Below are 19,781 nucleotides of genomic sequence, written 5' to 3'. Positions count from 1 at the left end.
GTAACATTATCAGTGCTAGTAAGGAATAGAGTTAACTACTGATGATTTTACTTAATCAGAGAGCACCAAGGGCCCCTTTCACCTCAAAAGTCCTCCGGTGAAATACCAGCCTGGCTTTAATTCTTCCCCACTTTCAAAACAATAAAATTAATCTTGAGTTGCAGAACTCCAGGGTAGGTGGTTTATTTATTTATTTTTTATTTATTTTTTAAATTACAACCATTTGAAATTGACTTGCTCCCTGTTGCCTTTCAAGATGCTTTTCCACACTGCAATCTAGCCCATAGCCAGAGTGTTCCTGACGGCCTCCTTCCAAACACGAAGCCCTCCAGGATTCTGCTTAGCTTTCTGATGGCAGGTGTGATTGCCACCTTCCAAGGCTAAAATGCAAGAAGCAATAGCGCCTCCCCCCAGTTCTTTGCCAGTTGCTTTTTCCAAGATACCTATGGAGATTCTCAGTCCTCCAGGTCACAGTTGCCCCAAAGGGGCTTTTTCAAGAGGCAGCTTGGAGTTTCTTGGTTTTTCTTTGAAGAGCTGAAGAAGCTTCTTGGATGAGAAGCGAAAGGTCTTCCAAGAAAAACCAGAAAGTCCAGTTGTCTCCTGAAAAAAAAGCACCTTTGGTTCCCCCCCACCCCAAGATGGTTTTTCATGTTGGGTTTGCTTGCAGCCACAGCCTTTTCTGGTGGTCTTCCATCCTGGTGCTTGAGCAACTCAACTTGACTAGGAGCAGGGAAAGTCGGGTCTGTGCTGCCATCTGCTGCAGGTCCCTCCCCAGGCAAAACACGCAGGAAGGTTCAGCTTCCCCCTGGACCCACCTGCTTGGAAATTAATGTTCCTGGGGAAGACAAGGGCTAGGATCACACCCCGAAGGACTCGGGAGCCCTTCCTTCCTTCCCTACTTCCTTCCTTCTTTCCCTTCTTCCTTCTCGTCATTCCCATCTCTCTCCTTTCTTTCTTCTCTTGTTCCTTCTCCTCATTCCCATATTTTTCCTTTCTTCCTTCTCTCCTTCCTTCCTTCTTTCCCTCCTTCCTTCTCCTCATTCCCATCTCTTTCCTTCCTTTCTTCTCTTCTTCCTTCTCCTCATTCCCATATTTTCCTTCCTTCTCTTCCTTCCTTCTTTCCCTCCTTCCTTCTCCTCATTCCCATCTCCTTCCTTCCTTCCTTCCTTCCTTCCTTCCTTCCTTCCTTCCTTCCTTCCTTTCCCTCTGCAGGATACCCACTGGAAGCAGAGACCTTCCTCCCCCCGCTCTCCCTCCGCCCCTGCTCGGCTTCACACAGCCCGTTCTGCAAAAGCGGCAGGTTTCGCATGTCGTGGGAACCCAACCCGACGGTCTCAAGTAAAGCCGAGCCGAGGGCGACGTGGGGAACCCAGCCAACCCTCCCCTTGCCGTCCCCGCTCATACCCTCTCCTCCTCCTCCTCTCCCCCAGAGCAGGCTTTTAGGCGGCAGTGGCGCTGGGTGCCCGAAGCCCCCCGCAGCTTTCAAAAGCGAGATCCACGTGAGCCCCGAGGCTGGCTGGTTAGCCGTCCCCACCCCTCTGCCAAACCTCCACCCATCCATTGCAGCTCTTCGCTCGGCAGCCTCCTCCGCCGCGGCGCCCCCCAGCCCGAGCCAGCCCCAGGCGCCGCGCCGCAGTTCTGCGCCAAGGAACGAAGCGGCGGCGGCGGCGGCGAATAGAAGTTTCAGCCCGACCCGGAGCTCCCCGCGTGACCCGATCCGCGGGTGGGCAGGCAGCCAGGCGGAGGGAGGGCAGGAAGGAGGGAGGGAGGAAAGAGGGGGCGGGCCAGCGTGCCTCCTCCTCCTTCCTTCCTTCCTTCCCATCCTTCCATCCATCCTTCCCTCCTTCTTTCCTTCCTTCCCTGCCTTGCCTTCCTTCCCTCCATCCTTCCACGCGGGGAAAGCGAAGAGAGCCTCCCCCGCACTCCGCTGCCGGGCAGGACGCGTCGGATCCCTCCCGGGGCTGGAGGCTGGCGAAGGAGGGGCGTAAAGCAACGCGGGGCGGAGAGGGGGGCCTCCCGGAGGCGCCCCCACCCCACCTTCTTCCCTGCACACCGCCCCGCGGTTGCGCCGATGCCGGCCCGGCTAGCTGGGTGGTGGTAGCAGCAGCAGCAGCAGCAGCAGCAACAGCCGCCGCCGCCGCGCAAGGGGCCAGCAGTCGACACGCGCCCAGAGGCACCATGGGGCAACGCGGGGCTGCCACGGTCCTCCTCCTGCTCCTGGGGCTCCTGGACCCCTCGCTCGCCGGCTTTCCCAACACCATCAGCATAGGTGAGAAGCGGGCCTTTCTCCCCCCCCGCCATCTCCCTATCTCCCCTTCCCCAACTGGCACGGTCTTCCTCTCCATCCTCCTCATCCTCAGGTGAAGTGTGGGGTGAAAGCTTGGGGAGGGGGGGCTTGTTGCTTGCTCCGCCTGAAAACTCCCCATCCAACTCTCTCTCTCCTTCTCTCTCCCTGCCTCCCCCTCCTCTCTTTCTCTTTCTCTCTCTCCCTCTCTCTCTCCCTCTCTCCTCCTTCTCTCTCTCTCTCTCTCTCTTCTCTTTCTCTTCTCTCCTCCCTCTCTCCTCTCCTCTCTCTCTCTCTCTCCTCTCTCTCTCTCTCTCTCTCTCCTTCTCTTTCTCTTTCTCTCTCTCCCTCCTCTCTCCTCTCCTTCTCTCTCTCTCTCTCCTCTCCTCTCTCCTCTCTCTCTCTTCTCTTTCTCTTTCTCTCTCTCTCCCCCTCTCTCCTCTCCTTCTCTCTCTCTCTCTCTCTCCTCTTCTCTCTCTCTCTCTCTCCTTCTCTCTCTCTCTCTCTCTCTCTCCCTCCCTCTCTCTCCTCTCTCTCTCTCCTTCTCTCTCTCTCTCTCTCTCTCTCTCTCTCTCTCTCTCTCCTTCTCTCTCTCTCTCTCCTTCTCTCTCTCCCTTCTCTCTCTCTCTCTCCCTCTCTCTCTCTTCTCTCTCTCTCTCTCTCCTTCCTCCACTCTCTTCCCGCCCTGGGCTGCAATAACGGAGGGACTTGCTAGCGGTTAGAATTGAAATGGAAATGGAGACTTACTCCGAACTGGGGGGTGGGGGGGAGGAAATCGATCCGACCAGGGAATCTCAATGGAGTGATAAAATGAACCAGGGAGAGGGGGGAGCTAGGGGTTTTTTTTGGGGGGAGCAGGGATGCGCTGGCCTTGAATGCTGTCCGGGATCGTTTGGACGCCCGCAGGCGGACCTCGGCTTGAAGTTGTTGAGCTTTTCTTTCTTTCTTTCTTTCTTTCTTTCTTTCTTTCTTTCTTTCTTTCTTTCTTTCTTTCTTTCTTTCTTTCTTTCTTTTTCTGAGGCCGTTTGCTGCTTGGGTCCAAAAACAAGAGGATGCTTGTTCAGGGAGAATTCCAGAACAAAACTTCTGTGGGATTATTTTCTCCCTTCCATGCTTCCAAGCCCACCGACCGTTCACCCCCCCCCCCCCGCTTTTTCCCTTTGAAACTTTTAGGGATTTTGAACCCAGCCCCGATGAGGCGTCGATTTGGAACCCAACTCCAGGAGCTGTCCAGGGTCCTGCAAAGAAATTTTGGTTTTGTGCCCTGGCCTTTTTTTTTTTTTTTTGGCTGCAAAAAAAATCCAGGCTTGGCTCTCCGGGAGAGAGAGGAGGGGGCAAGAGAACCCGATGTGCCAGACACAAATAAGATGAAGCATTCATGGGGTGCCCTTCCCCTCCCTCCCCCCCGCCCCAAGCTGGCATGGGGTGCCCAGCCAAAACCTGTGGCGGGGGAGGGAAGGCGGGAGAGTGCAGGTGGAGGAGGGAAATAATCTGCGCCTTGTCTGCCTGCATCGCAGCCGTGCTGCTGCAGCAAATGTGTGCCTGCGTGCGTGCGTGTGTGTGTATGTGTGTGTTTAAAAACTGTTCTGTGTGTAGGAGTGCAAAAAAAAAAAAAAAAAAAACCCGACTCCCTGCCCACTTGGATTCTTCTGGGGCGCTGGAAAATGCCAAGCCGTATTTAAAAATAGCATTTTGTTTGTGGAGCGTTTTTTACCTCTTGGGGTTTGCGCCCCCTCCTTCCCAGCTCTATCTTATTTATTTATTTTTCATTCCCTCCCCCCCACATGCACCTCAGAAAGAACACACCAGGGGGATGTGTTGAGGGGGGGGCAGCTTTGTGTTCCTGCTGTTACACCAAAAACGAGTTTGGGTGGATGGGCTGGATAAGGAAATAAGGAAAAGTGAACTGTTATTATTTTTTCCTCTCGTAGCTCTAATCCATGCCACCCACCTAAACATGATCAGAGTTGTGGAGGCTAAATCATACTGGCATGTCTAGTCTAAGAAAGAGAAGGACTCTGTGTGTATGTGTGTGTGTGTGAGAGAGAGAGAGGAGAGGAGGGAGGAGGAGAGAGGGGAGAGAGAGATGGAGAGAGAGAAGGAGAGAGGGAGATGGAGGGATAGAGAGAGTAAGAGAAGGAGAGGGAGGGTAAGAGAAGGAGAGGGAGGGAGAGAGAGAGGGAGAGAAGAGAGAGAGGGTAAGAGAAGGAGAGGGAGGGAGAGAGAGAGGGAGAGAGAGGGAGGGAGAGAGAGAGGGAGAGAGGGAGAGGGAGGGAGAAGAAGAGAGAGGGTAAGAGAAGGAGAGGGAGGGAGAGGGAGAGAGAGAGAGAGAGGGGGACAGAGGACAGAGGTAAGAGAAGGAGAGGGAGGGAGAGAGAGGAGAGGGGAGAGACAGAGGGAGAGAGGCAGAGAGGGAGAGAGAGGGAGGGAGAGAGAGGGGAGAGGGGGGAGAGAGAGAGAGAGGAGAGAGAGGGGGAGGGAGAGAGAGAGAAACAGAGACAGAGAGACAGAGAGAGGAAGAGAGAGAGAGAAAGGAGGGAGAGAAAGGAGGGAGAGGAGAGAAAGAGAGAGGGAGGGGGAGAGAGGGGGGAGAAAGAGAGAGAGAGAGAGGAAAAAAAATCTGTGGACACATATCTATGTACTGTGCTCATTTTTGACATGAAATGTGCTCTTGGCTAATCATAAACGCCTTCTCCAGTAGTTGAAACAAGAAGATCCTTCTGTTCTCCCCTCCCATCCCCAGCTTAAAAACAAACCAAACCAAACCAAACAAAAATACATATACTCTCTGCCTTCTCCATTACAGGAGGACTTTTCATGAGAAACACTGTCCAGGAACACAGCGCCTTCCGATTTGCTGTGCAGTTGTACAACACCAACCAAAATTTCACAGAGAAGCCGTTCCATTTGAACTACCATGTGGATCACCTGGACTCCTCGAACAGTTTTTCGGTCACCAACGCATGTGAGTAGCTGCCTGGGTTTTCCTTAACAATCCCACGTCCCTGCTTCAGTTTCACACCCTCTTCTCTTCCTCCGTCCTCCTCTTTCTGCCCCAACATCCAATGCTGCGGGACAATAAACTAGAGGACTGTGTTGCAAAACAGCCCAACGTAGGGAGAAATTAATTTATTTCGCAGGGCTTCCGGCGTGCCCTTTACAACAACAACAACAAAAATGGGTTGATTCTTACCGGCAGAATGTGGACTAGCTTTCTCTTCCTTCCTCTTAAGCCTTTGGAAGATCAAGGCAAATAAAAGACACATACACTCATTGTTGGGGTTTATATAAATGGATGTGCAGTATTGGTAGGGAGCATTATTTTACAACTAATATGTTGAGGCGGTTGGTTTTTAAAGTGACCTTGGCATGATACAGGGAGGATGGATTTTTGCCCCTTTTCTGCCTTAAAATAGCTTTTCTTCTTGCAGAGAGTGTGTGTGCGCATGTGCACATGTGTTTGTGTGTGTGTGTGTGTGTGTGAGAGAGGAGGCAGTGCAAACTGATGGATGCCCTAGGAACTGGAGGGCAGGCAGAGAAATGGTGTAGAAAGCTTGATGAGCTGGAAAGGAAGGGAAAAAAATTAGCACCACAGATGTATACTCAGTTTTTCCCCCTTTTTTCTTTTGAGGCTTTTCTGAGCGATTAAAAAAAGAGAGGGGATGAAGTAGTAGGGTTAAGGAAAACAAATCAATTGGTGTTTGATACACTGCAGCCGATACTTCAGGTCCAGTCAGGAATGTCCCATCTTCATGTTTTGATTTGGGAGCAGGAATATCGATACAGATATGGATTTGTATCTTTATTTTATTTATTAATTTGGTCAAAAACTTACATTGCAATAGAAATAAGAGTAAACATAGTTTAAATGTAAGAAATAGAAACTAATAATTGGGGACAATAGGACAGGGATGGTCAGCACGATTGTGCACTTACGCACGCCCCTTACAGGCCTCTTAGGAATGGGGTGAGGTCAGTAGAGGTTAGTTTGAGGGTAAAGGAGTGGGGGTTAGGACCAAAGGCTGGGGGTCTCTTACTTCAGGGCCTAGCCAATTTGAGAATGAGAGATGAATGGATAAGTTGTAAATGAAGTCAGTTTCTTCTGGAAGGAGTGCAGAAAAGAGCAACCAAGATGATTAGGGGAATGGCGGATAAAACAATACAAAGAACGGTTGCAGGAACTGGGCATGGCTAGTCTAGGGAAGAGAAGGATAAGAGATGACATGATAGCAGTCTTCCAATCTTTCAGGGGCTGCCACAAAGAAGAGGGAGTCAAGCTATTCTCCAAAGCACCTAAAGGCAGGCCAAGAAGCAATGGGTGGAAACACGTCAAGGAGAGAAGCAAACTAAGGAGAAATGTCTTGACAGTGAGATAAAACCAATGGAACAGCTCGCCTTCAAAGGTTGTGGGTGCTCCATCACTGGAGGCTTTGAAGAAGAGGCTGGACAGCCATTTGTCTGGAATGGTGTTAGGATCTCCTGCTTGAGCAGGGAGGGTTGGACTAGAAGACCTCCAAGGTCCCTTCCAACTCCACTGAGAGGGGCTATGTGGTGCCCCCAGTCCACTGAGGCAATATCGTTCCCTCCAGTCATGTGAATGATCAGACACCCATCTTAGCAGGTACCCCTGTAGACTTTAGCATAGAGAAAGTTGCAAGTTCCAGTTCTATTGAATTACTTTGCTTGTAAGGATTTACATGCATACAAGTGTATACACATATGCTTTTTTTTTTTTTAATGTTACCCCGCTTTGTGGCAGAGCAGTAGATCAAATCGACCTGTTTTCACAGCCTTGCTCCAAATGGCCAAACTTTGTTTAAAGAAGCTAAGAACAGAAGATTCCCCAGGATCTTTGCTGTCTCGAAATAATGCCTTTTTAAATTGAAATTTAAACAGGGTGACACTTATATTTACCCCTTCTTCCCAGTTGCAATTGGGTTATCCCCATAACACCAGTATCCCACTCCAGGATAGGCTAAGGTTGAATAGGACTTGTCTGAATATTGCTCAGTATTGGAATTTGAAAGTCAATCTCCAATCTCTCATGGAGCTCCTATGGACTAAAGGTAGACCTCAACTTACAACCCTTCATTTAATGTCCAAAGTAATGACTGGGCTGAAAAAAAGCATCTTACACTTAGGCCCCTTGCAGCATCCCTGCAATCACATGGTCAAAATTCCAGAGGGGGGGGGAGAGAGAGACAGAGGGAGAGAAAGAGAGGGAAAGAGTAGGGAGAGGGAGAGAGAGTTGGAGAGAGAGGGAGGGAGAGAAAGAGAGGGAGAGAGGAGAGAGGGAGGAGGGAGAGAGGGGAAGAGGAGGAGAGAGAGAGCTGAGAGAGAGGGAGGGAGAGAAAGAGAGGAAAGAGTGGGGAGAGGGAGAGAGAGTTGGAGAGAGGGAGGGAGAGAAAGAGAGGGGGAGAGAGGAGAGTAGGAGGGAGGGAGAAAGGGGGAAGAGGGAGGAGAGAGGGAGGGAGAGAAAGAGAGAAGGAGAGGGGGAGAGAGAAAGAGAGGGAGGGAGGGGGAGAAGGAGAGAGAGCTGGAGAGAGAGGGAGGGAGAGAAAGAGAGGGAGAGAGAGGGAGAGTAGGAGGGAGGGAGAAAGGGGGAAGAGGGAGGAGAGAGAGAGCTGGAGAGAGAGGGAGGGAGAGAAAGAGAGGAGAGGGGGAGAGGGAGAGAGAAAGAGAGGGAGGGAGGGGGAGAAGGAGAGAGAGCTGGAGAGAGAGGGAGAGAGAGGGAGGGAGAGAAAGAGAGGAAGAGAGGGGGGGAGGGAGAGGGCGAGAGGGAGGGAGAGAGACCATTAAGATACCCAACACAAATTATATCTATATTTAGAGTTTGATGAGACCAGGCAAAGATTCAATCCTTTTTAAATGAGATCTGGTTGGACAGCCAACTCAAATACATTTTCTGGATTGGATTGGCTCAGATCAGATGTGACCAAATCATATCTGAATTTCAAAGGCTTTTTTTCTAGGGACAAAAGCCTTTTCCCCCTGGAATTTCTTTACAAGATGGAATCAACCTAATTTGATGTTTCAAACCGAAGCCATCTTTTTAAATGTGTGTGGATTTATATCACTGAGAGGTGCTCAGGAGCAAACACTTCTGGACATAATGAATCAAACTTCCTGTAATCTAATGCCTCCTAGAAACATACTTCAAGAGGGCCTTCCAGAAGATTCTGGAGCCCCTAACCCACCAACCACTCTTTTGAATGACTTTTCTGAGTAAAAAAAACAAAACCAAACAAACTTTCCTGAGGTCTCTCCAAATTGAGAAACACAATTTTTGAAACTAGCCAGATTATTTTTGACTCCTCAAGTCAAAGGATCTCATGAATTTTATGACAGTGGAAATACAACTATAATCAATAACAATCTGTGGACTTTTGTTGATATTCTAAATTAGTTCCCCTGCCATCTAACCCCAATCCTGGCAAATTTGTTATTAACCACTCTTATGGAGAAGAGTGATGCTTCAAATGCTACTCTGAAATAGAGTGATATTTAAACAGGGCCAATCAACCTGAAATTGAACTGTATTCTATTTATATACTCAGCAGTGTTACTTGACTTACTGTGACAATGCTTTCGCTTTCCTTGCTACATGTGACCTAATAATAATAATAATAATAATAATAATAATAATAATAATAATAATAATAATAATAATAATAACAACAACAACAACAACAACAGAGACATGATATTGGATTTTGAATCTTGCTCGGCCTACAATCTGTGTGTATTTCCTTACATCTAAAGCCAAAGCGCGTTTACTCAGAGTGGCCTAGAAGAGTGATGAGAAAGTTTGGCAAGGCTGAACATGTTGTGTGAACCTGATTTATTTGTGGTTCAGTGGATTGTGGGAATCCAGAAAATGGGTTCATTTGATCTGGAGGCTTCAGTGCGTGTTGTGAACATAGCGAAGTGGGTTTGAATTCAGAATTGTGTTAGCAGATGTGGTTTGTGTATCTTGGGTCTTATTATTATTATTATTTTGTTCAGAGGAATATGCAGACCTGAAATGATCCCTCGTTTATTTCTGTTGGGCTGATGTTGCAATGGCCACATCTGGAAACCTTTGAAGGCCATAGTAGACCTTCTCCTCTACCAGTAGAGCCTCATGCATCTACTTGGCTGTGGGTTCTGCATCAAGGATGCTAACCCTACTCTTAAGGAAGAAGAAGAGGAAAGATATTTGGGCTGTACCTCAGTCCTTCCTTAAACTATTGGTGGGAATTCACTGTAAATTCTTAGTTAGCTTTAGAACTTGCATCATAGGTTTATTTATCTTATGTGCATCATAGGCATTTGGGGCACATGTTTTCTTAAACTACACCTCATTCTTATATTTTAAGCACTTAGCATAACCCTCTTTTGAGATGTAGTATGTCTGAATCTAGCTATGTGTTCGAAACTCAACTTTTGTTTCACCCAATTTGAAGACAGCAGCATAAAAACTGTGGGACAAATAGGTTTGATTTCAGCAGTGAATTGCAGATGTGATAAATATTGGTTCCTATTACAATACAGCATTCTGGCTCATCTCTAGCTGTAGGTTATGTTCTACTGGGATAATCTCTACTTGTCCAACTATGCAGCTATATTTCCTTAATCTGAGGAATCCATAGATTATTACAATTTGCCGATAATCCGGGGTTCTGGAAATTGCCATGGTTTAATTTAGTGTTTAATCATGGTGATGTATTAAAATGGGCATCGATTGTTATTATTGTTCTACTGTTATTATTAAGGAACCCATGTCTGAGAAATATGGAATACAACATCATCATCTGTGAGCATTGGTGTGCTGATGAGAGTTAGGGACATTAACCAAGCAACCTTGAAAAACAAGGAAAACAGAACGATTCATCTGTGGGATGACTTGACTCCAGAAACTGTGGATGCTCCATCACTGGTGGTTTTCAAGAAGAGAGTGGACAGCTACTTGTCTGGAATGGTATAGTGTCTCCTGCTTGAGTAGGGTGTTTGGATTGGAAGACTTCCAAGGTCCCTTCCAACTGTTATTCTGTTATTTAGAAAGTTGCTACTAGAAGACTTGTAGAAGTCTTCTGCTGGGTGAGATCAGAGAGATGCTATCCTATTATCCTCTTTTTCGGGTTGGGGCCAGATGACTTTTCTCAAGAAGTCATAAACCTAGTGGCCGTATTGTTTTATTTAAGTGTTCTTAGTATTTGTGGGTCCAATGCCTTTGAGTAGGTGACTCCTCATAGATCAACGTGATTGTTAGAACTGCCATCTGTTTTTCATGCTCAAATTAGTCAGTCTTGTATGGCAGCGGATGCCTTAAATTGTTCAGGAGAAAGATGACATTTCTATCCACTTGGCAATTGCTCCTCATCAGACAAATGGGTTTAAAGCAGATGGGGCCCAGTTCTAACTTTTTGTGAGCAAGTGGAAAACAGCCCCAAATTGTCTCTCTGTGCCAATCCTTTGCCACCCTATTTGAGGCACAGCAGTATCTGTTGGCCAAGGGCATAGAAGAAAAGTTGGGAATGCTGACCTTCTTGGGGTAAAACGATGATGTATTATAGATGGTAGGTGATGGTGGACATGTTGTTTGTGGGCCTGGATATGGAATGTTTAAGGTTCTGCAGCTACAGATAAATGATCCAAATGGAGGCTATTCGTGCCAAACCTGAAAGCAATTGTTTTTGAAACATCAGGAGATATTTATAGTCGTATGCCAAGGGTGATGCCCTGCCTTTCTACAAATGAGCTAGTGGTTGCCAAGCCTGATGGGTTAATCTGACTTATGATTTTATTTATTTATTTGTGTCTCTTCTGCCTGTATTATTTTTACAAATAACTCAAGGTGGCAAACATATTCAACACACTTTCTTCCTTGTTCTGCCCATAACAGCAACTCCTGAGGGGAGTTGGGCTAAAAGAGAATGACTGGCCCAAGATCATCCAGACAGCTTTCATACCTAAAGGGGGACTAGAACTCACAGTCTCCCAATGATTGGACCAAAGTCATCCATTGGCTTTCATGCCTAAGGCGGGACTAGAACTCACCATCTCCTGGTGATTGGACCAAAGTCACCCAGCTAGTTTTAATGCTTAAGGGAAAACTAGAATTCACCATTTCCTGGTAATTTGTCCAAAGTCACCCTCCCAGGCTTTCATGACTAAGATGGGATTTGAACTCATGGTCTCTTGCTTTCTAGTCTGGTGCCTTAACCCCTACATTGAACTGTCTCTCTACAGATGCTTTTCTTCTCATGGCCAAGTGGCTTCTTATCATTCCTCAAGGATTGTTTCCAATGTGCCTTAGATTTGCAACTGGTAGATGTTTTAACAGCCGCTGCTTGTTGATACATGTTGCCCTTAAACTTTCCTAGGGAACTCTGGGATTGTTTGTCAGAATTAGAGGGCCAAAAGTCTCCTGTTGGACCATATCAATATCTTACCCATTAACATCTTGAGATGGGCCATGTAAAGAATGAACTCAAAGTTTTACCATGTGGACAATCTGATGAATTTGCTGCTTGAGGTCGGAGGGGAAGCAGGTAGACCCAAGCCTCAACCCAGATACAAAAATTCAATGGATGACGGTTGAATCTTTCTTCCACTCCAATAGTAGGATAGCAAGCCACACCTACCAAATCTAAGGGAGAACTTAATGTGTTTTGCTGCCCCTTACCAACATTTCTACCACATGAATCAGTGTCTATCAGTTGACTATTCTTCAACATGGAAAGGTGCATGTTGCTGGCATGGTGTGGTTGATCTATGGAAGTGACTTTTATTGGAGCTTCAGTGGTGGCTTTCTAACTTTAATTCTTGTTGATAATTCAGTGGATAATTGTATTGTGCTTTTATTCTTGGTTCGCTCCCAGAATTCCCTTTAGTTGATGGGCATCCCTATACATTTGTCAACTAAACAAACGAGAGTGATTCCAACAGAGACTGAAGAAACACAGATCCATGCTGGAATCGGAATGACAGAAAATGAAGAACGGGTTGGTTTCAGGATGGTTGAACTAAAAAAAAATTAAATTTTATTTTAAGAATGTTTTCTAAGATTGAATTCACCCCATGATGTCAGCTCAAGTAAGGATGTAACCATGGCTGTGATGTTGCAAATCCTGTCTTTGTTCAACCGTGCCTTATGGAACACGCCATCGTGGTTTGGTCCACAACTTTTGGCTTAGCATCTTGGGTGAACCTGGTCCTTGCTGTCTCAGAAAGGAAACTTCCCTCTGAGATTAGGGTGTCTAGTCTGCTGTAACTTGGGGCATTTCTGAAATAGGATAATTTTGAAAAAGACGGAGAAGGAACATTTTGGAGGCTGAAAACAACAACAACCCAACACTGTGAGCCACAGTGGCACAGTGGTTAGCGGGCGGTACTGCAGACTACTTCTGCTGACTGCCGGCTGCCTGCAAATTGGCAGTTCGAATCTCACCAGACTCAAGGTTGACTCAGCCTTCCCTCCTTCCAAGGTGGGTAAAATGAGGACCCCAATTGTTGGGGGCAAGAGGCTGATTCTGTATACCGCTTAGAGAAGGCTGCCTAGCACTGAGAAATGGCATATAAGTCTAAGTACTATTGCTATTGTGAACTCTGCCCGCTGTGAGGAGTTCAATCCTCATGGGCTCAAGGTTGACTCAGTCCTCCATCCTTCTGAAGTGGCTAAAATGAGGACTCAGATTGTTGAGGCCAATATGCTGACTCTGTAAACCACTTAGAGAGGGCTGTAAAGCTAAGTGTTATTGTCATGATTATTATTTTGTCAAAACATATTCTTTTCCTCGTCCAGTTGAGTCTCTGTGATGGTTCGTCCTGTCTCAGCTGTTGATGCTTTGCCTATTTTGGGAGATGTGATGGACAAGCAGAAATGCTTCAGGGAAAGACCCCCGTTTGGGTTTTTCTCCCCTACTTATAGGTGATTTAGATGTTAGTGATCTCTGCAGGATGAAGCTTTTTATGGTCCTTCAGGGAGGAAAAGAGAAGCCACCGATGAGCGCAAGGAGCTACCTTGCTTTATAAGCCCCAACCTGTGTAACCAAAGGCTGAGCCAGCAGGTAGATGTTGCTGAGACATTGCGGGGGTTTTGGCTCACACAATGGAGCGAGACATCTTTTGCTGGAGTATGTTGCAACAGGGCAGCTTAAATGTCCAACTTTATCACTGGTGGGTCTCTGTCTAATTTCCCTTCTTGTTTCTCCCCCTGGATTTAAATTAACTTCTCCATCAGCCTTGAATACCATGGAGGTTTGAACGGATGCTTTCAAGTTCTCGCATGCCGCTGCTGTCTCTTTCTAGTTTGCGCCCGTAGTGTACTCTACCATATTCCTGAAGCCACTGCAATGTCAGCTCATTAGCAAGCAGATCGCATATTTCTCTCTCTCTCCCCCCTCCACCTTCTGCACTGTCATTGCAAAAGAAAAAAAAAGAAGAAAAAAAAGATGTTGTACACCTTTAAGGCCAAGAAATGGACTGTTAGATCACGTACTATTTACAGGGAATGTTTAGAGAAGCCGGTGTAAAGCTCAAGTGGCTAATTTCCCCCTTAGAATCAAACTGCAAAGGGGACTGTCTTTTTACCAAAATATACAAGCCACAAAACTGTTCTTTTTTGCAAAAGGCAGAGGATGTCAATCTACAGTATTGCTTGGAATAGGTTTTTCTTGGACACGTCCTTAACTCGGGTGCTTTTGTGTGTGTATTTCTTAACACCCCTGGACCAGTCTGCATTCTTTGCCGTGGTTCTGTCATCTTTGCTAAACAAAGGGAGAAGTGCCTGGGTGGTGTGTTTTTGTTTTTCGACCTATGTCTGTTTGCTGTGAGTAGTTCTCACTGTCCTCTTTGTTTTGGATGAGGTTGCCAGGGCTCCGTCCCTTCACCCATTCTCCTTGAGGGTGATTTACAATCCATCTTGCAGAAGGTAGACGTTTTAGTAAAGGACGGAGGTAGGAAAAAAATCTGCAGCTCCCCATTACGGAGATGGCATTTTAGGAACTCCATACATGGTAGGCTGGTGAACCAAGACTCAGAAGAGACCAATTTACCTCTTGGCACGCTTTGTCCTGCAACACTTCACTTGATGCTGCAGCATTGATGTTTCTTCTGGCAATGGACAAAACAGCTTTTTCCTGTACCTCTGGCTCCCCCCTGGCCAAAGGATGGCAGTGCTCAAACTGGCCAGTTTACTACTTTTCAAGATCTCTCTTGTGGACAGCTTTGCATGGAACAAAAGGAGAGGGGAAGTAGGGTTAACAAGCCAAGAAGCAAATTGATTTGGGGCAGTAGCCTTCCTCGAGCCCATATGAGTTGTCCAAAGGCTTTGTTGATATCAGTCTTGCCATACCTCTAAAGTTCTCTGCTCCATAAGAGAATCTTCCATTTTTTTTCTTCCTTGTTCTCCAGATGTTTAAGAGATTCTTTCCAAATTCTCCCCATGGTGGGGTTTTTTGTTTTTTGTTTGGACCTTTTGTTGTTGATAGGAAATATGATGTTCCTTGTCTGGTTGTCATCTCTATGGTCCAAAAAATCAAGATGGCAGTTACAACGGTAGGATCAAAGCTCTACTCAATGTTGTGTGCCTTCATAAAAATAGATAGGGCTTTGCTTGTGTCTTCAGGGTTGCTATCTTGGTTTTTTTTAACCACATCCTGTGGTTAGCTCTGCATTTATTATATATCTTTCTTTTTCTTAAGAAGCCTTTCTGATGCCTTGTTTTCCACTTTGAAAAGAGTGCCATGCCTGGATGTCTTTCATTTTTAACTTCCCTTGAAGAAAAATCTGGATACTATGGAGAAATCATGACATGGCCAGAAGAGTTAGTATATTCTCCTTGATATATACTTCACCCCTTGAAGTGAAAATAGCCCAATAACATTACAAACTTCTCTTTTCATTTTTAAAAAAACCTGCTAGAAGCAAAATCTCTTGCTTCACACTGAAGGAAATAAACTGATGGAGAAGTTTTCTGCATGGAAAACTTGGTGTTTTTTGAGTTTGGCTGCTTTCTTGCAGATGTTGTGTTACCCAACTACGTAAGTGGCCCTGAAGAACTTACCCAGCCTGGTAATGAAACATCTTTCAACCAACAACCAAGTTCAGAGACGACCAAGGGCTCCACAGTTCAATCCTGAGCTACAGAGAGTCTCTTCTATTGACACAGAGTTAGGTGGTCCAGTCCATTGGGAGTCCCAAAGATGCTTTTTCAGGAGTTTCTTGTTTTTTCTTTGAAGACATTTTGCTTCTCATCCAAGAAGCTTCTTCAGCTCTGACAGGATAGTGAGGAATGGAAGGATTTAGATTCCTTGCAGACAGCTGGTCATTTGCATCCTTTTAGCACTACTCAGGTGACCCTGAGGACACAGATAAACCTCCAAGTGCTTCAATTACCCTCAAAAGGGATGCAAAGGACCAACTGTCTGAAAGGAGTATCAATCCTTCCATTCCCCACTATCCTGTCAGAACTGAAGAAACTTCTTGGAAGAGAAGTGAAATGTCTTCGAAAGAAAAAGATAAGAAAGTCCAGTGGCCTTCTGAAAAAACACTTTTGGGACAACCAAGATGTGGATGTCTGAGAATCTCTACAAACCCCATTGGGAGAATGGCAGAAAACCTTCTGGACAGTCCATGTGGTTCTGAAATAGCGACAGGGACTTGGTTAGACATTGCAATACTTCAAATAACCACGACAATGTGTTTCCTTGGCCCGATTTTTTTCTTCTGTGTTTGTGTTTTGCTTTTCATCAGCAGCCAAAGAAGATGCCGATACTGGATATTAATCCACAACATCAATTGCAGGGGGGGAAAAATAATCTAGGTTTCTAATATCAAAAGAGCAGCACAGTGGCAGTCTTTTTCATGCTTCAAAAACATCAAGCGTAGTGTTAAACTGTGACTTCAAGCAATGAGGTTTTGGTCATAACACAAATGAGGACACCCTTCAAGAAACTTCCCATGAAATTAATTAGTCAACTGAGGAGGTCTCCCACGTCTATTCACACAGCACATTTGTGATGTGTGTAGATAAATGTAAATGCTCACCCAAAGAAGAAGAAATCTCAAACTGCCATTTAGTGGGAGGCGGTGCCTACAAAGGAGGAGCTGGTACAATCCAGTGGTTGGCAGCAAATATATTTTATAATAAACATGTTATTATAATGTTATTATGATGATCAGTCAAACAGTCATCCAGATGTTTGAACTGGATTTGACATTTATGTCCACCTATTGAGTCCCTCCCCAAGGACCTGGGATAGGCAGATATAGTTGTTGGATGGTCTTCAAGGTATCATCGCAGCTCTTCCGAATAAAGCTGACTGATAGTGAAGTTGTCAATGCCAAATGTTCAAGTGGTGCTTGAGATATTTTGGGATTACATTCAAGTTGCCTATGACTCTTGGTACTATCTTTGCTTTCTTTTGCCACAGTGTTTCCCTTTCTATTTGCAGGTCTTTGTATCTTGCTATCTTCCTCCAGTTCTTTTGCTGCTGTTGTTGTTATTCCAACTAGCCTATCCACAACTCAGATCTGGCATTATCAATTGCTATCATATCTCCCATTCACTCTCTTGAATTCTTGATTTGCCCTTGTTTTTGTTGTAATTAAATGGTACTTGTAGCCACCATCCTTCAACATGGATTTCAGAGAGAGAGAGACCACCAGAACAAAATGGAGCTAAATTGAAAAATATAGCAAAACCTTTGTTTGATCATTTGGGCCTGAATAGAGATTGTAGCTTTCCATCCCTTCCCACAATGAATTTGACACTGCGAAGCCAGTTGCCATCAATTACTGCTGTAACAAAAAATCGCTGGTGTTTATTTTTCACGCTTCACTTTAATTGAACTGTCATACCCCATCACTGCCACTTAATTCCACCGCCTCTCTCCGTATATGTCTCTGCTGCAGTGGAGAACACTGGCTTTTGGATCTGATGAGCTTAGATCTAGTCTATATAAAGTTCAATTTCATAATTATTTTGCCTGGGTTGTACTCACACAACTGTTCCAACCCAGTCTGATGGCATTTAGTCTTGTTGGAAGGCAAACAGTTGCCAATGCCTTTGGGATAAAGGATGACAAAGAATGAGTCTGAAGAAAATAGGTGGCAACTAATAGTTGAAAACGTAAACGTAGCTTGGGAAAATAAGAAAGAACTCAATAGAAACCCAGTTTGATCTTTCCTGCGGGAGGAAACAGAGGAAATTTCAAACCTGGTTATTGTACCAAATATCATTAGAGTGGCATTCTCGTATTTCCTGTGTCTGTTTCTTCACCTGGTTTACTCAAAGAGGCTGTCAGGCATGAAAGATGCACACACAAAGCACCCAATTAAATTATTTATTGTTAAACAAAGCGCACAGGAATCTTCTGAGTTGGTACCTGCTTGGAGTTAGGTAAAGGTCAACAGAATTTGAAAGGGATTGGATTTTAATCTGCTTGTGGCTATGTAGAGATTCTAGGCTGAACCCTCTTTTAATTCCACCCCCAGCTTCTGCCGCTCCTTCTCCTAGATCAAGAGTCACCAATCTTTCAGACATCAGGGACCACTAAATTCATAATTTTAAATCCTGTGGACCACTAATATGATCTGCCCAATGACCAGCTGGGTGGGCATGGCTAGGTGGTCATGTGACTAGGTGGGCATGGCCAACTCGTTGTCACTCACATTGGGTGCTTCGTCAGGCTCTTCTCACCCCTCCCCTCCAGAGGTGGGTATTCAGCAGGTTCTGACCAGTTGTGGAGAACCGGTAGCAGAAATGTTGAGTAGTTTAGAGAACCAGCAAATACCGCCTCTGACTGGCCCCACCCCCATCTATTCTCCGCCTCCCATTGAATCCCAGCTGATCGGCTGGGTCTTCTTTGGTTGCCCTGCACAGAAGAACAGAGCTGGAAAGCAGGTTAGTGGGGTGGGGAGGGAATGGGGAGGGAATGGGATTTTACAGTATCCTTCCCCTGCCACACCCACCAAGCCACGCCCACAGAACCGGCAGTAAAAAAAAATTGAATTCCACCACTGGTCCCCTCCCAACCACTCCTCACCTGCCCACCCAGACTCCTTAGGGCCCCAACAGGAAGCAGTTGTTGGAACTAAGCAGCCACCACGGGAAAGAGTTGGCCAAACAGCTGGCTCAGTTCCAATTGGATCTGATCAAGAAGGAAGCTCAGCAGAAGCACCTCACTGAGGACTAGGAGCATAGGCTTTCCAAGCAGAGGGAAGGCCTGTGGAAGTGCATGGGTGGGGGAAGGATACTGAAGCGTAAACTCTCCATCCTCTCCCCACTCCTGGGGGAAGGATATACTGCAAAATCCCCCTTCCCTCCCCACCCCACTAACCTGCTTTCCAGCTCCGTTCTCCTGTGCAGGGCAACCAATGAAGACCCAGCCAATCAACTGGGACTCAGGAGGCAGAGAAGAGATGGGATTGGCGGGGCCAGTCAGAGGTGGGATTTGCCGGTTCTCCAAACTACTCAAAATTTCCACTACCGGTTCTCCAGAACTGGCCAGAACCTGCTGAATACCACCTCTGGTGAAAGGATAGCAGTATTCCAGTATCTGAGCAGCTGCCACAAAGAAGGGGAGGGGGTTCAACTTATTTCCCAAAGCACCAGAAAGCAAGACAAGAAACAATGGATGGAAACTAATCAAGGAGAGAAGCAATCTGGAATTAAGGTGAAACTTCCTAACAGTGAGGACAATTAACCAGTGGAACAGCTTGCCACCGGAAGCTGTAGATGCTTCATCACTGGAGGCTTTTAAGAAGAGACTGGACAGCCACTTGTGTGAAGTGCTTTAGGATCTCCGGCTTGAGCAGAGACAGAGGTGGATATTCAGCAGGTTCTGACTAGTTGTGGAGAATCAGTAGCGGAAATTTTGAGTAGTTCGGAGAACCGGCAAATCCCACCTCTGACTGGAGATTTTACAGTATCCTTCCCCTGCCACGTCCACCAAGCCACGCGCACCGAACCGGTAGTAAAAAAAAATTGAATTCCACCGCTGAGCAGGGGGGCTGGACTAGAAGACCTCCAAGCTCTATTCTGCATTGAATTGAGCTTTAAAGGGGAGTGACGTCTGTCTGCAAAACCTGTTTCTGGTTTTGTGTTTTCAGCCACGGTTGAGATCACTTTTCTGACAGAGGAAGCGGAAAGTGCCATTGTGTCCAGGGGTGGGCTTCAAAAAAAAATTTTTTAGCAATGGATACTCTGCCCGGTTGGTGGGTGGGTGTGGCCGTGGTGGATGTTACTGAGAGTTTTGCAGCAATTATTCAGCGCCAGAAAAATAAACACAGATGGCTGATGCTTCATTTAACATACTTATAAACATAAGTAGATTTTACAAACCACTTGTAGATTTCTCCCACAAACTCAGACAGAAACATGTTGCAAGCAACTTTGGCAAGCAAGCAAATTAGTTTCCTCTTCAATAGACAGACTCAGAGCTCAACATAGCTTCAGAGCTGCAGAGCTTCATAATACAGAGCCCCGCCTAGGTTAGTTTTAGTTTCAGTT

At 46.1% G+C, this 19,781-nt stretch overlaps 1 protein-coding gene across 8 annotated transcripts in view; it reads left to right on the top strand.

Annotated features, from left to right (window-relative positions):
* The first annotated feature begins 1,858 nt into the window (after positions 1-1,858).
* GRIA3 (glutamate ionotropic receptor AMPA type subunit 3) overlaps positions 1,859-19,781 on the top strand; it is a 144,326-nt gene continuing 126,403 nt past the window's right edge. For 5 of the 8 annotated variants that reach the window (XM_087972150.1, XM_087972151.1, XM_087972149.1 and 2 more), the window contains exons 1-2: positions 1,861-2,269; positions 5,091-5,249. In XM_087972150.1, the coding sequence (XP_087828276.1) occupies positions 2,179-2,269; positions 5,091-5,249 (250 nt within the window). In that variant the 5' untranslated portion in view covers positions 1,861-2,178. Of the gene's footprint in view, positions 2,270-5,090; positions 5,250-19,781 lie in introns of all 8 variants that reach the window. The other 3 variants (XR_015750728.1, XM_087972153.1, XM_087972152.1) reach the window with 1 other exon arrangement.

This window comes from Notechis scutatus, chromosome 10 (genome assembly GCF_049901735.1).
Source record: "Notechis scutatus isolate UNSWTSFEM ecotype Mainland chromosome 10, rNotScu1.2, whole genome shotgun sequence".
NCBI classification, from domain to species: domain Eukaryota; kingdom Metazoa; phylum Chordata; class Lepidosauria; order Squamata; family Elapidae; genus Notechis; species Notechis scutatus.
Note: the sequence above shows the minus strand (reverse complement) of the source record. Positions and strands in the feature narration are given on the sequence as shown.